At 39.0% G+C, this 14930-nt stretch overlaps 1 protein-coding gene across 1 annotated transcript in view; it reads right to left on the bottom strand.

The window, feature by feature from the left end:
• MYO16 (myosin XVI) overlaps positions 1-14930 on the bottom strand; it is a 480319-nt gene that overhangs the window by 323713 nt on the left and 141676 nt on the right. Inside the window, exons 8-9 of the mRNA XM_072782401.1 lie at positions 11708-11783; positions 8734-8887 (exon numbers count right to left, since the gene is read on the bottom strand). Of these exons, the coding sequence (XP_072638502.1) occupies positions 8734-8887; positions 11708-11783 (230 nt within the window). The remainder of the gene's footprint in view (positions 1-8733; positions 8888-11707; positions 11784-14930) is intronic.

Genomic DNA, 14930 nt, shown 5'->3' on the forward strand with positions numbered 1-14930 from the left:
CTTACTTATCAGAGCAAGCAGCAGAACATATGCACATGTGTGCACACAGTGTGTGCAAAGTGAATGTGTACACTCTCAGCATATAATATAAAAAGAGAAGAAAATGGTGGTAAGTGGAATATGCTGCTTTGAAAGGTAGTGAGTTCCCATCTCTGGAGCAGCTTCAACTGTAGGAAAAGAAAATGAATAGAAATGGAAACATCTCCCTCTACCTTCACCCTCCCTCTACCTTCACCTTAACCCAAGTTTAATTTTCAACCAACTTGGGAAGACCAACTAGTTATCCAACCATGTTTGAGGGATAGCATAAATGGTTTAAAATTGGAAATCAGATTAAATAATTCTCAAGGTCTCATTATGTCCCTGTATTGTGTGACATTTCTCTCTGTCCTTCTCTGGACCACAGAATCCATTTTTACCTGCAAATTCACATGGAAGTGATTGACGGCTTTATCAAGACTTTGTAATACAAAGCTTCCAAAGACTCTGAAGAATCAAGGGCTTGGAGTCTGGTCTGACTTTATCTTGGGTGATGTTATTTTACTGAAAATGGTCACTGAAGCTTGTGCTGATTTTGAAAATGTTCAGGTCATTCAAGGTCAGTAGTAAATGTAGAAGAACAATTGCCTCACAGGAATAACCAGAGATGTGGTGTTCAACCATCAGGAGCAAGGAAATTAATGCCTATAGCACAATTGTCCCTACAGGTCTAAGAGTAAAAATGCACTTTTCAGTATTGCTTATCCAAGCGTCCTGGCAGAAATTACTAGGAGGCATTTCTATAAAGAAAGCCCCCAGGTACGATGTTGAGGCATGGGTCAAAGGCTATGTCCCTCATTTGCAACTCCATTTTTTTTATATAGATTTGTATGCCAAGACAGTGCACACCATGAGTCTAGGAAGACACTCAAGACAATCTTCCGGAGCCTGTTCCCACCTTAGGTTGGGGAGCATGAACAAAGAATGCAAAGACTGTGGTTCTAATCGCAGCTACTAACCCACTATCCCCATAAGTCTGTCACACCTCCCAGTTTCTGTTTTTCCATAAAACGAAGCTAGATAATTACGTCATTTCACCCTAAGTCATGGAATTTAAATGAAGATCAATGGAAATGATTACTGAAATTTCACTGATATGCAAATCGTGTTTATTCTCATTGAGCAACAAAGGCCATAGTAGAAATCCTTGTGTAGCCACAGCTGCCTTGCTTCTAAATAAATGCACATGGGGCTTGTTTCAAAAAATGTAAGGCTTTCCATATCGTCTATTCCCAGACTGTTGTGAGTCTCAGGTTTTACTGAGATCAAGAACACATTGCATACTCATACTCTGCCTCTTACAAAGCCCCACAGGTTATTTCTCCTTATTGATGGCCACTTGGCCTATGCGCCTTGGGACCCACCTACGTCCAGCACCTGTCCTTGTATCCCCAGCCCTGCTCAGTTCTGCCTCATTCCAGACTTTTCCCAGTCACATCTTGTCTCCATCCCCAATGCCACATGACTCAAGCCCTGGAGAGCCAGCCCCAGGCAACCTAATCAAAGGATGCTCCCCCTCAAAACTGGTCTTCTCTGGGATTGGATTTTTCTTTCCAGTTGCTTAGAAAATAAGGTTGTCTCTGTATGGTCAGTTTGAAAACACCAAATGAAAGCTTAATTCTATTGTCTTAGCTTATAGCTAGAAGGTTTTTATTCTTTAGATGATTATGCTGACAGTTCACAGATTAATGAAAAACATCTGCTTTTCTTTTTGTCATTTCTCAAGCACTTATGTAGTATCACAGTGAGCCAGATAGTGCTCTAAGTGTTTCAGAAATATTAAGTCACTGAGTCATCAAGAATAACCACATCTTACCACCATCATTGTCACCCTGTGGTGTACCACAGCACAGTTCTGACCCTGACTACCTATAGCACGGACCCCGCAAGTTCAGGGCAGGGTTGCCACCCCCCACCCACTTCAGACACAGCCACAAGTTTGGGAGTCTCCATGCTCACTCACACTTCTGACCAACTAGCTATCAGTTCTGGGGCTCCCACATCTCCCTCAGATTTGATAATTCTCTAGAACAACTCACAGAGCTCAGGAATGCACTATACTTATTATGACAGCTTTCTTAGGGAGGGTCCGAATCGGGGTCAAACATACACACAGACACTCAAGGTGAGGTGTGGGAATCAGGGCACATCACCCTCCAGGTATGCAGAGGTGTTCACCAACCTCTGTTGGCACAGTCTTCCTTGAGGTTTGGTTTCTAAGCATGATGGACTCCATCACTGAACTCGGCTTCCTGTCCTCCTCCCCTCCTAGAGGCCGGGCTGCTCACAGCTCAGTCATTTAATCACAACATTGGATTTTCTGCCATGACCAGCCCCCACCCTGGGGCACCTTGTTAACATAAATTCAAGTGAGATCCCAGGGATCTTGGGATCCCCCACAACAGAGGCAGTCCTATGGCAAGGATTGAGCATCTCCCTTCCCAGGAAGCAAGGAGAAAGGACCGAATAAATGCTTTACAGCACCCACATTTTACACTTGAGGGGACATGTGGCAAAGACTTTGCTAAATTGCCTAAGTCACAGAGCCAGCAGGTGCAAAGCCAGCACCCAAACCAGGATGTGTGGCTCTGGGGTCTCTGTCCATAGTGACTACAGTATGTGGCCTCACAGGTCGCTTCTGGGAGTCATGTAGACATTCAGAACAAGACCAAGGGTTTGATGAATAATATGATGGAAAGATGGGAAATAATGGCTCCATGTTGTTCCATTTGACTTGAGCTTTTAGCTTAAAAGTGGAACAGCGGTCAACTAGATTGCAAGGAGCCTTCATGGTTCTCATTTCTGTAGAAAGGAAATGTTTTCCTAATAACAGACTGTCTTCTTAGGTTGTGATACACTTATGCTAAACTGACACTATTCTGCACCTAAAGCTGACTGGCTATAACAGGGAAACTCAAGTCAGCAATCTCCTCTTTCAAGCCAAATTAGAAGTTTTCAAATTGCAAATAAAAATGACCACCTCACTGAAACAATATGAGAGTGGGTACGTGTGACATGAGTCAAGTTACTTAAGTTCTGACTCTCAGACAGGGATGTATAACATAGGGATAGAACCCAAAGTATTTGTGTTACCTCTGGAACTCATACTGTATGTTAACTAAATTAGATTTAAATAAATATTTTTTAAAAAGCATTTGTGTTGTATGTGTCAATATGTTTAAACTTAAAAACTTATAAAGATAAAAAATGTCATGAGAATAAAAGATTCAGCACACAGAATATGGTGGATGATACCATAATGGTGTTGTAAGGCGACGCATGGAAACTACACTTGCGGTGAGCACAGCATATAGGATGTTGAATCACTGTGTTGTACACCAGGAACTAATGTAACATTGTATGTCAATGATACCCAAATTTTAAAAATTCACAACAACAACCACAAAATGAAAGAAAGAGCGTACTTGTGTTGTTCTGCAGATTAAATGCGATGATCCATGTAAACACTCTGCACAAGTCCTGATGTCCGGTCACGACACAAGACCCATGAATCAGTGAACCCCCACAACTGTTCAGTGAGCAACTCCTCCCCACCAGGTACTATGCAGAATTGCTGCAGATTCAACTCCAGGACCCCGTGAAAAAGAGTATTCGAACAAAACGTTGGGACATATCAGACTTTTCAGTGATGACAGACCCTAGGAGTGCATGTCCATGTTGAAACACCACAGGGCACATTCTGTCAAAGCTGTCTCATCAATGGTAGTCACTGTACACTCGACCCTGAGGTCTACGTCAGGACACGAAAAACTGCACAGAGAGGAAGCAAGAAGGCAAGAAAGAACAGATGGGGGGACAGCGGTCAAGTATGACAAGAGTTGCTGAAAATTTGAAGCAGAGAGGGGAAGCCTCAAAGCTTCACAGACAGGGAAGGTAGTAGCTGAGAGGACTCTGGTTAAATCTAATCTGCTCATTTTGAGACACAAACTTGAAAGTGAGGCAACAGACACCTTAATAATGCTCATGTAATAGAAGATATCTTAGGAACATGGAATATGGGGTGCCTGGGTGGCTCAGTCCATTAAGCATTTGACTATTGGTTTCAGCTGAGGTTGTGATATTGAGGTTTTGGGATCGAGACCCGTGTCCAGCTTTGCACTCAGCCCTTGGTCTGCTTTGGATTTTCTCTCTCCTCTCCCCCACCCCTTCCCACTTGGGCTCTCTCTCTCTCTGTCAAATACATAAATAAAATATTTTTTTAAGAAACATGGAATATGGAACAATTCAATAATATAGGAATTTCCTCTTGATTAAAGAAAGGGTTGCTGCTCACAGTGGGCCATAGCATGAGTGACGTGCTTATTCTAACTAACTCGTGTGTAATCTAGCACACAAATCCTTACAGGACAAGTCGTAGGAGTTGATATTGGAAAGGGAATTTGACTTGTATGCTGAGGTATCAGAAACTATTCAATTATTTCTTAAAATTTTAGTAAAATATATCTTAGGATAATGTGAAAGGAGTGAGTTATTCTAGCAAGAAAGAGGAAGTTGGATTTAACACTGAAATTGGCAATGATAATTCCGATGTGGTAATGCGAGTTAAGTCCTCAGGATGAGGGCTGCCTATTGACGGTGGGCAAAGAGCCTTTCTGAAGAAAAACATCAGACTATATGGAGAAGAAGGGAAGGCCATTAAGTTTTTTCCAATCTCACATCTCTTATAATAGTTTGCACTATTCTTTCTTGGGCAAAGTAATGAGCTGAAAGGAGCAGTGCGCTTCTTGTTACGCTTCTCCCACCTGAAGAAAAACCAACCAATGTGGCAACTCCTGCTTGCTCTTTCCCCTTCTCCCTGGAGTTTTATTTTGTTCTAATTCCTTCTTCACCCCCCCTAAAGCTGAGGAACTTCTAGAAACAGCTGAAGAGCGGGCTTCACATTGAAAAATTCAGATTATCAAAGCATTCAAGAAGGCACTGGGTTTAAATGAGGGCAACCTGGATTTTCACAGAATAGCATTTATTTTAATGGAGGGAACAAATAGAAACAGTTTGGGGGAAACTCAGCCCTACTGAGGTGACGAGAGAGACAGGACCAAACCCTCTGGAACACCAGGGCTGAACCACTGGCTGCAACAACTGGTGTGTGAAGAAATCCTGTTTGTAAATCATGCACAAGAGATCTGAGGAAGAAATACATTTGTGTTTTCTGTTAGTCAAGCCAGTGCTCAGATTCATTTCATCTATGTTCTCTATCAAAAGAATAGCATGTTAGGGGTGCCGGGGTGTCTCAGTCAGCTGAGCGTCTGTTTATTTATTTATCATTTGATTCTTGGTTTTAGTTCAAGTCCTGATCTCAGGGTCCTGAGATCGAGTCCTGCCTCAGGCTCTCTGCTCATCAAGGAATCTGCTTGAGATGATCCCCCTCTCCCTCTCCCACCCCCTCCCTGCTCTCTTGTGCTCTCTCCACCTTCTCTCAAACAGATAAATAAATATTTTTTAAAAAAAGAGTGGCCTGTGAAAAATCTCCTACATGTTTCCATAAGTTTGTTGTCCAAACCAATCACCATTGTGGTATCAGATACACTCAAAGAAAGAAGTGCTCTTTTTTTTTTCTTAACAATACACACATTTACCAGCTTTAGAAAAAAATTTTGACCGTTACAATGTTTATGAGTTTGTTTATGGAGAAAATTGAGTGTCCATATTTGTCCTCCTGGTACAAAAGCACAGTTCAGAAGAGCAATTATACAGAGTATAATTTCTGCACTGTACCTCCTTGTTATTTTATCCTGTGCCCTCCTTCATATTTACTTTATAACAGTCTGAGGACAATGAAAAACAGAAAGTCTATCAAAATTATAAATTATAAAACACATTTGACAAATGTACTTAGTTGTTAACTTTGAACTAGCCCCGTCTACGTGCAATTTTTTTCAGAGTTAAAAAATAGTTAAAAATATGATTCGGTTGTTCTTTGATTAAATTTCCTTTTTTTAAAAAATATTTTATTTACTTATTAGAGAGAGAGAGAGCACAAGTGGATGGAAGGAACAGAGGGAGAAGCCAACTCCCCACAGAGCAGGGAGCTTGATGTGGGACTCGATCCCAGGACCCTGGGATCATGACCTGAGCCAAAGGCAGATGCTTAACTGACTGAGCCACAGGTGCCCTGATTTAATTTGCAGTTCTATCTCTGAAGAAAGATAAAAGTGGACTACAATGAAAAAGCAGGTCGAAATTCAACAAAAACTCACTGCAAAGTTTCTAAGCTTTGCTCAAAGTCAATAAAAGAGAGTGTAATCAAACCAATTATATTTAATCATGTAGAACAAATAGGCCACTGATTAATCTGTTCAAAACATATTGTTGAATCAACAATATAAAAAATATACATAAAAATACTTTTTTGAGAAAATTGGTAGTTTTTGTTTTTTTTTTTTTTTTACATTTTTAAAAGCAGAAGACATAGACAAAACTATAGATACATGGATAAGTTAGTATTTATCCAAAATAACTTATTAGGAAAGAATTTGGCTTTAACTCAAACTTGAAATCTGTCTATATTTTAACAACTCTTTACCTGGAAAGCCCACAGGTAATTTGGAAACTAAAATGGAAAATACTGGGTATTGACTTTAATATCAACACTTGAAAAATAAAACTTTTCCACAGCAAATGTGTGTATTACTCCTTTCATTCTGGGGGTATCAGTTCAGTCAATATAATAATATAAACAGAATATCAACCTATTTTAACCATTGGTTTGGGGTCACTTGGTATTTAGTTTGTTAACCATTCCTGACTGGACTCTAAATTTTTTTTTAATTTTTTTTTTATGATAGTCACAGAGAGAGAGAGAGAGAGGCAGAGACATAGGCAGAGGGAGAAGCAGGCTCCATGCACCGGGAGCCCGACGTGGGATTCGATCCCGGGTCTCCAGGATCGCGCCCTGGGCCAAAGGCAGGCGCCAAACCGCTGCGCCACCCAGGGATCCCTGGACTCTAACTTTTATTTCTATGGCCTTTTTCCTTTATCTCCCACATCAATGCGATAGTATTTTTCTTCCACCTGTGAAAACAGGAGAGCGAATGTGTTGCAGGAGCAGGCGATCTGGGTAAGATTGCTGGGCTATGAATCTTGATCTGTCATTACCCTGCTCTGTGATCTTGAGAAAATAAAAGAAGCTTAATAAGGCTTTGAGGATAGCAGATGATAATCCATGAAATTCTTAGCAGAATGTCTTACATGTTAAAAACCAAGCTTCTTTCCAACACAGCTGAAAAGTCCAATCCAATAATGAATGTGTGTCAGTAATAAGTAGAGTAAATGTATGCATTTACACACAGCTTCAGCCTCTTGAATTATCAAGAGTAATTTGTAATTAAAAGTATGTTTGAATGTGAGTGATGGCACCAGCACTGAAACAAGTTTCCCTCTGAGCTCCTGTACTCCGCACGACCGCCTTCTGAGGTGTCCATTGGAAGCATCTTTTCTACTTCCTGGGAAAGGAAATCAGGTCACACTAAATCCGGCCAGTGGAACTGATTCTCTGATGGATGAATCCCAAGAGCATCTCCTTAGCTCCTCGCTCCTCATTCCTGGAGTGAGCCTGCTTGCTCCTCCTGTTGTGAGCTTTGTCTGGGTTCCTCACTGGGAGACCTGATCTGGTTCTCAGGTGCCTTGGACCTTGTTGGTTAAAGTTGCCGGCTAATGGGGTACATCATAAACCCCTCCAGCCACCATATTGAGTTATGTCCCTCCAATATAACCTCTATCACTACTGTTTGATTATTTTTCAAATTGTCTGAACCTAGATGCTGTTATTTATTCAGGGGACCCTCAAATGTTTCAGTATTAGAAGGACTCTCCATTGCCAGAAAAGAAACCTCTTCATAGAAAGTAACTTCACCAAGCTTCCACTGCTTGTATAGAGCAGATTTTGTTTTCAACCCGAAATATTTTTTGCTTATGTGTTTCCTTCTTTTGTTGAGATAGGATTCACACAGCACAAAATTCACACTTTTAAAGTGTACAATTCAGTGCTTTTTTTATGCATATTCACAAATTTGTGTAAGCAGCACATTTACTTCTAGAACATTTCCATTATCCCCAAAAGACTCTTACTGAATAAGAGTCATTTCCATTGCCCTCTGTCTCCACTCCTAGCAACCACTAATATACTTTCTATTTCTATGGATTTGCCAATTCTGGAGATCTCATGCAAATGGGGTCATACGATATGTGGCCTCTGGTATCTGCCTTCACTCACTTAGCATGACGTTTTGACATTCATCTTTGTTGCAGTATGTATCAGTATTTAAGAGGTATTTTAGACAACCAGAAATCATTGAGATTTGTACTTCACAGAGAAAAAAAAGTGAATATTTGTATTTTCTACTTTAGGAATGTAGTCACCATCATCATCACTGGAAATCTTACCATTCTGTTTAGCCAAAAACTTAAAGTATGTTTAAAATATCATGTTTGGTCTCCTGGTGACAAACCTGATCTAATAACTAAAATAATAATGTTTTAAAGAATAAGAGGATTTTCATAAAATTATGCTAAACTCATCATTGTCAACAAGTATTTTTTGGTAAGTATGTTGACATCCAGCTTCAATTTAGTTTCAAGTCTGTCTTAATACTGACTGTAAAATGGTGGTTAGCAGGGATGGTAAATAAAATAATCAACTGCTCAGTGAGCATGATCTATGATGTGAGCACTCACAGCTTGCTGGAGACAGTTGGAAGGTCATGGAGGATCTCTTCATATGGCTCCTCGGAGGCCAAGGCAGGGACAGATAAATGCTCTTTTACCCTTTCTTCCCAGGCAACTTCGGCTTTCAGCAGCATTTCTTCAATAAACTCAGATGCAGCAATATCTATAAGAAACAATGCAAAAATCAGCAAAAGTGGGTGATGAGTCCACAGAAAACTGTTCATTTTCAATAATTCTGATGTGCTTAAAATGCTAAAATTGATCAACACCTAGAGCAAAACCAAAAGCATTAAAAGTTTATAGTAGGAATAAAATCACAGTACTGCCATTTTAAAAGACAATCTTGTTTTCTATCTATGCATATTTAATTACAAATGAAAAAATATAAAAAAAATTCATTGAGTGGTGATGTGTAAAATGTAAAATCACAGAGAAGCTAAGCTTGAACTTGATGTCATTTTATTTTCAGTGTAACTCTTCCTTCATCTTGATGAATAAGAGTCAAAATGATGAAAATAGTTGCACATTCCCAAAGACTGGGTTACTGTAAAACTTGTTGTAGGCATTCTACAAATATTCTACTAAAAGGGCAGATTTACAAATAAATAGTTGCATTATGAAAATGGTGAGTGCAGCCTCTGTGATCTGTTTTTTCTTTTTTTTCTTTTTTAAGATTTATTTATTTATTCATTCAGAGAGAGCGAGAGAGAGGCAGAGACACAGGCAGAGGGAGAAGCAGGCTCCATGCAGGGAGCCCTACGTGGGACTCGATCCCGGTCTCCAGGATCACACCCAGGGCTGCAGGCGGCGCCAAACCGCTGCGCCAGGGGGGCTGCCCTGATCTGTTTTTTCTATCTAAAATATAATTATATTTCCTTATGAATTATATGTTAACATTGACATCTGAATATATTTGAGCACAATATAGATGTGTATTAATCAAATTAACACTTACTAACAACTGAAACTGGAAGTCAAAAACCCTGAAGAAAAATTCACATTAATAACAACTAGGAACCTAATGGACACAACTGATCCTTTTCAATCTTCGTGACTAAAGCTCATGACCTCCTGTGTCTACAAATTTAAATTGTGTTGCTTGATGGGCTGGATGAGTTAATTCAGCCACCACGATAAGACGTTTATGCCAAGAATTTATCAGCATTTGGTCTAGGTTAAATCATACCTATGTAAGGAGTAGGAGCAGCTCAACTTCCTCCCCTTGGGTGATTATTTCTATCCCACCTAATAACCTCACCTCACCTCAAACTGCTCTTGTCCTGAAGATAATATTATGTATACACTCCAAATTCAAGGAACATAAAATAGCAAGAATATAATATAATACTGATGATGATTTTCATTTACTCAGTCATAATATGGGTGTGTACTTTCCTGTTCCCTGTGTTATTATTTTATCTGGTTCATTCTTCTTGCTGTTGGATTAGATGTTTTTACATCCTGCATTTACTCAAAACTCTCACCACATTATTGGTCTTTGTCTCTTGTGTGTGAAAGTATTTTCCATCAATCAACAAATGATTATTGAGAGTCCTCTACCAGCCCATCACTGTGTCTCTCTTGACCAACAAGGCATGGAAAATGGATTACATTGATGGTAGAGTTGGCATGACCAACATGGGCAAACTGTCTAAAACAGCCATCCTATCCTGAGGTGGCCAGGGCTGAGGCTAGACTAGACATTTAGTCATACCCGGGGCTCTAGGACTGTGGGCCACCTAGGGTGTCCATTTTGGCACATTTAAGTCTAGCACACTAGACCTAAAAGGTAGAAGTGTGACACATGGGAGTCCATGCAGCCAAGAGTTGATCATATATTCTCTTCTCTGGAAAGGAAGCTGGGGATATGAACTTGACAAATGTGATCTGTTAGAACTACAACAAGCAGAGGATGTGACATATTCCACGATAAATACATTAAAAATATTTTAAAACCCACACATTTCTATTTGCTCTTTTAATATTTACCATTAGACATACTTTTGTCATTAATACCGAGATTACTACACTATCACTAACATTAGCCTGATTCTAAAGTTTGAAACTATAATGCCATCACAGAGTTTCATTTGTTAATAAATATTCAGTTTATTTTCACAGATAAGATGAATAAACATGAAACAACATTTAACTCCAATAAAATAAGAGAGCAAATCACTCATCCTGTCTTAAGTTAGAGGTTTATCATGTAATAATACTCCTATGAGAAATCTTAGGCATAAAGTGCTTTTAGGTTATTAGAGGTATATTAACAAGAATAAGTAGAATTAAGTTATTTAGCTCAATCATTACCTTCAGGATTTTATATCATTTTATTACTTAGACTACACCTTTCTCTGTTATTTATAATTTTTATTTTTAATAAAAACTTACAATAAATTTGTTTTCAGATTTTAAAAGCTAGGAAATGGATAAAGCACTCTTTTTTTAAAATTAGAATATGAATATATGAAAGAACAGTGGGAAAAAGAACTCTAGAAATTTTCAAAAGATACTTATTAAAAAGTCTCATTAAATTTAGATTTTGAAAGCTTTAAATTAGCTTGAGAATATCAGTCTCGATTTCTTGCAGTATACCTACTGGTGCAGAAAAAAAATTATCATTATCTAAAATTACCCTGATGAACAAGTATGTATTTGATATGAGAAGAAACTAGATAAGTAACAGCAAAAATATATTTTAAAGTAATGGACATTGGAAGAATCACGGCCCGGGAAGTTTAAAGTCCCAAAAGCAAATTGCAGTGAAATACAAGGGCATCCAATGAATGGAAGGAACCACTGTGTAATACCCTCTTGTACACCAGGTGAGCTCAAGAACAGTGCTTGAACTGGAGCATCTGCACAGAGTTTCTCAGGGGAGGCTGACTGTTCTGTAGCTATGTCTATGATGGATGAACAAGTTTGGAAGGACAGGAAGGAATCAGTGAGTGCACAGCCTCCCAGGATGCTCATAACCTACCTGAAGGCTTCTCTTCATTGCAGTTCAGAAGGTTTGGATTTGCCTGATGCATCAGAAGCAGCTTCACCAGGTTTGTCTGAAACAAACATTTGCTGAAATAAGAACCAGTGCACTGGAGACTGAAGATTCATCAGCGAGTAGCACACAGGGGTGGTCTCCAGGGCACTTAGAGCCCTGCTGCAGTGAGCTTTAGTATATCCCACCCTAAATGTTTCTTACTCTCTCTGCTTCCACTCTTTCCAGTTCCTTTTAACAAAATAGACAGACATTCAAACCAAAAATTACTTATCAGATGAGGAATAAATTGCTGAGGATTTGAAAAGGCTCACTTAACACTTTTCAGCTTTATTTTAGGGCACCTTGTGGGAGGAATTACATGCTATATGTTTTTTGTTTTAATTTAGCGACTCATTCAAGTCTCACTGGTACCATCCACAGTCTCCACAGCCCCACAGGCGATATGAACTAAAGTCACGTGGAAGTCAGAAAAACTTAAATCTTGAGCTATAAGAAGAAAGCCACTTGATGAGAGGTTGATATATTCCTTAAACCTTATTATAAAATATAAATTCAAAGAGTACATATAATGTACATGAACCGCTGAAAGAACAATAATGAAGTAATTTCCAGTGTGTCCAACCTAGTTTTTTAAAGATTTATTTATTTTAGAGATAGAGAGCATGGAGGGGAGGAGCAGGAGAGGGAGAGACCCAAGCAGATTCCCTGCTGAGCGCAGAGCCCAACCTGAGGCTCGATTCCAGGACCCTGAGATCATGACCTGAGCAGAAATCAAGAGTCGGACACTCGATGGACTCAGCCACCCAACTTAAAAAAAAAAAAAAAAAAAATAGGCCATTCATGGTATCTTTCTATGTTTCTTCCCAACATTATTCCTTTCCCCAAATTTCCCAGAGTTGACCGCTCTCATGAATTTGGGGCTATTGCTATGATTTCCTGATCTGTTTAAGCCTTCTGTACAGAAGTACTTCCCAAACAACATATTGCTCAGTTTTATCTGTTTATAACATTTACAGAAGTGAAATCCCAGGGTATATATTCGTTGATGCCTTGCTTTCATGACTTGACACTGCATTTTCCAGAATCATCAGAGGTGATGGATATAAATAAGATTTATTCATTTTCCTGGCTGCACATAACTGTACCGTACAAATATATCACAATTTACCTGCCCTCTTCAGTGGACATTCAAGCCATTTTCAGGCACTTATTTTTACAAATAACATTGCTACAGATATTCTCTCTCATCTGGCTTTCTTGGTGCACATGTGCAAGGGTCTCTTCAGGACACATGCATATAGGACTGAAATCGCCAGGATAAAGATTAGGATATCATCAAAATGGCTTAGATAGCTCCAATTGTTTTTACAGAAAGCTCAGATCTACACTCCTATTCCCAACAAGAGTTCCTGTTTCTCCACATCCTATTGAATAATTTTGTGGGCAGCCCCGGTGGCCCGGGGGGGTGGCGCTGACTTCGGCCTGGGGTGTGATCCTGGAGACCCAGGATCGAGTCCCGCATTGGGCTCCCTGCATGGAACCTGCTTCTCTACCTCTCCCTCTGCCTGTGTCTCTGCCGCTCTCTCTCTCTGTCTGTCATGAATAAATAAATAAAATCTTTTAAAAAATTGTTATTGTGCATTTACATATGCCTAGATTCACATTCTCTCCAACATTTGATATTGACATTTTTAAAAATTTAGCTATCCAACTGGACATGAAGTAATAGCTCAGTCTAGTTTAACTTATTTCTGAGATGACAAAGGATACTGAACACCTTTCCCTCTGTTTAGCGGCCCCTCCTAGATTTTCTTTGGTGAACTGTCTGTTCGAGAATTCTTCACCCATTTATCACTGGAGTGTTTATCTTTGTATAAGTGATCTGTGCTCTTTATGTGCTCCAGAGATATTTGTCAGATAGATATGTGTATTACAAATATTTCCTCCTGTTCTATGGCTTGCCTACTCATATTCTTGAAAATGTTTTTCTAAGAACAGAAGGATACTTTAACTTTTGCTTTTGTTAAAGTACAACATCTGTATTTTTTTTTCTACTAGCAGTTAGCCTCTTTATGTTCAAATAACTCTTTGTCAGCTCAAAGGTCATGACAATATTATACTATATTTTCTCCTAAATGCTTTATAATTTTAACTTTTATACTTGCAGTCTCTCTCAAGCGAGTTTTTGGATATGGCATAAAAAGGCTCAAATTTATTTTGGTCCAGTACCCATCCATTTTTTATCAATATTTCTTGAAGACTTTTTTCTTTTACTGAATTGCTTTGGTACTTTTGTAGAATATTAATTGACTTTATATGTCCCTGCCTGTTTCTAGACTCTATTCTATGTTTCATTGATGTATTTGTCTATCCTTATTGCATTCCCCAACTATCTTGATTAGTGTAGCTTTATAGCCAATATTGAAATCTTTTAAGTAAAACACTTATAGTAAGTCTTGAAAAAAGCCTGTAATTTTCTTATTTTTTAAGATAATTTTGTCTATATAGGTAGTTTGTATCTCCATACAAATTTTAGAGTTGGGGGTACCTGGGTGGCTCAGTGGTTGAGTGTCTCCCTTACTTAGGCTCAGTGCATGATCTCGGGGTCCAGGACTGAGGCCTGCATTGGGCTCCCGCAGGGAGCCTGCTTCTCCCTTTGCCTATGTCTTTGCCTCTCCTCTGTGTCTCTCATGATGAATAAATAAAATCTTTTTTTTTTTTAAAGAAAAAGCCAATATTATTGCAAGAAGGACATTAAAATAACATCTTATTATTTAATTACTGTTTGTTTTTCTACAGAACCTGAGTAGCACTCTACTAATGTTCTGCTGAGTAAGGAAACTAAATATTCTCATTCAAATTCTTAAACCGAGTTGGATAGACACCAGCTGTGTCTCTGCCTCTCTGTCTTTCATCAACAAATAAATAAAATCTTTAAAAAAGTTTTAGAATGAACTTTTCAATTTCTAAAAGAAAGTGTTTAGGCTTTTAATTGGAATTGTTCCTATGCAGGGAGCCTGACATGGGACTTGATCCCGGGTCTCTAGGATCACACCCTGAACTGAAGGCGGCGCTAAACTGCTGAGCCACCCAGGCTGCCCTCCTTTGTTATTCTTAACCTTCTGTCTCCTTTCTCAATTTTGTCTTTGTTTCCATTTTTTGCTTTATTATAGTAATGAGAACGAGACTGGTTTTTCCAATCTTG

Source organism: Canis lupus, chromosome 17 (genome assembly GCF_048164855.1).
Source record: "Canis lupus baileyi chromosome 17, mCanLup2.hap1, whole genome shotgun sequence".
In the NCBI taxonomy this organism is placed as follows: Eukaryota; Metazoa; Chordata; class Mammalia; order Carnivora; family Canidae; genus Canis; species Canis lupus.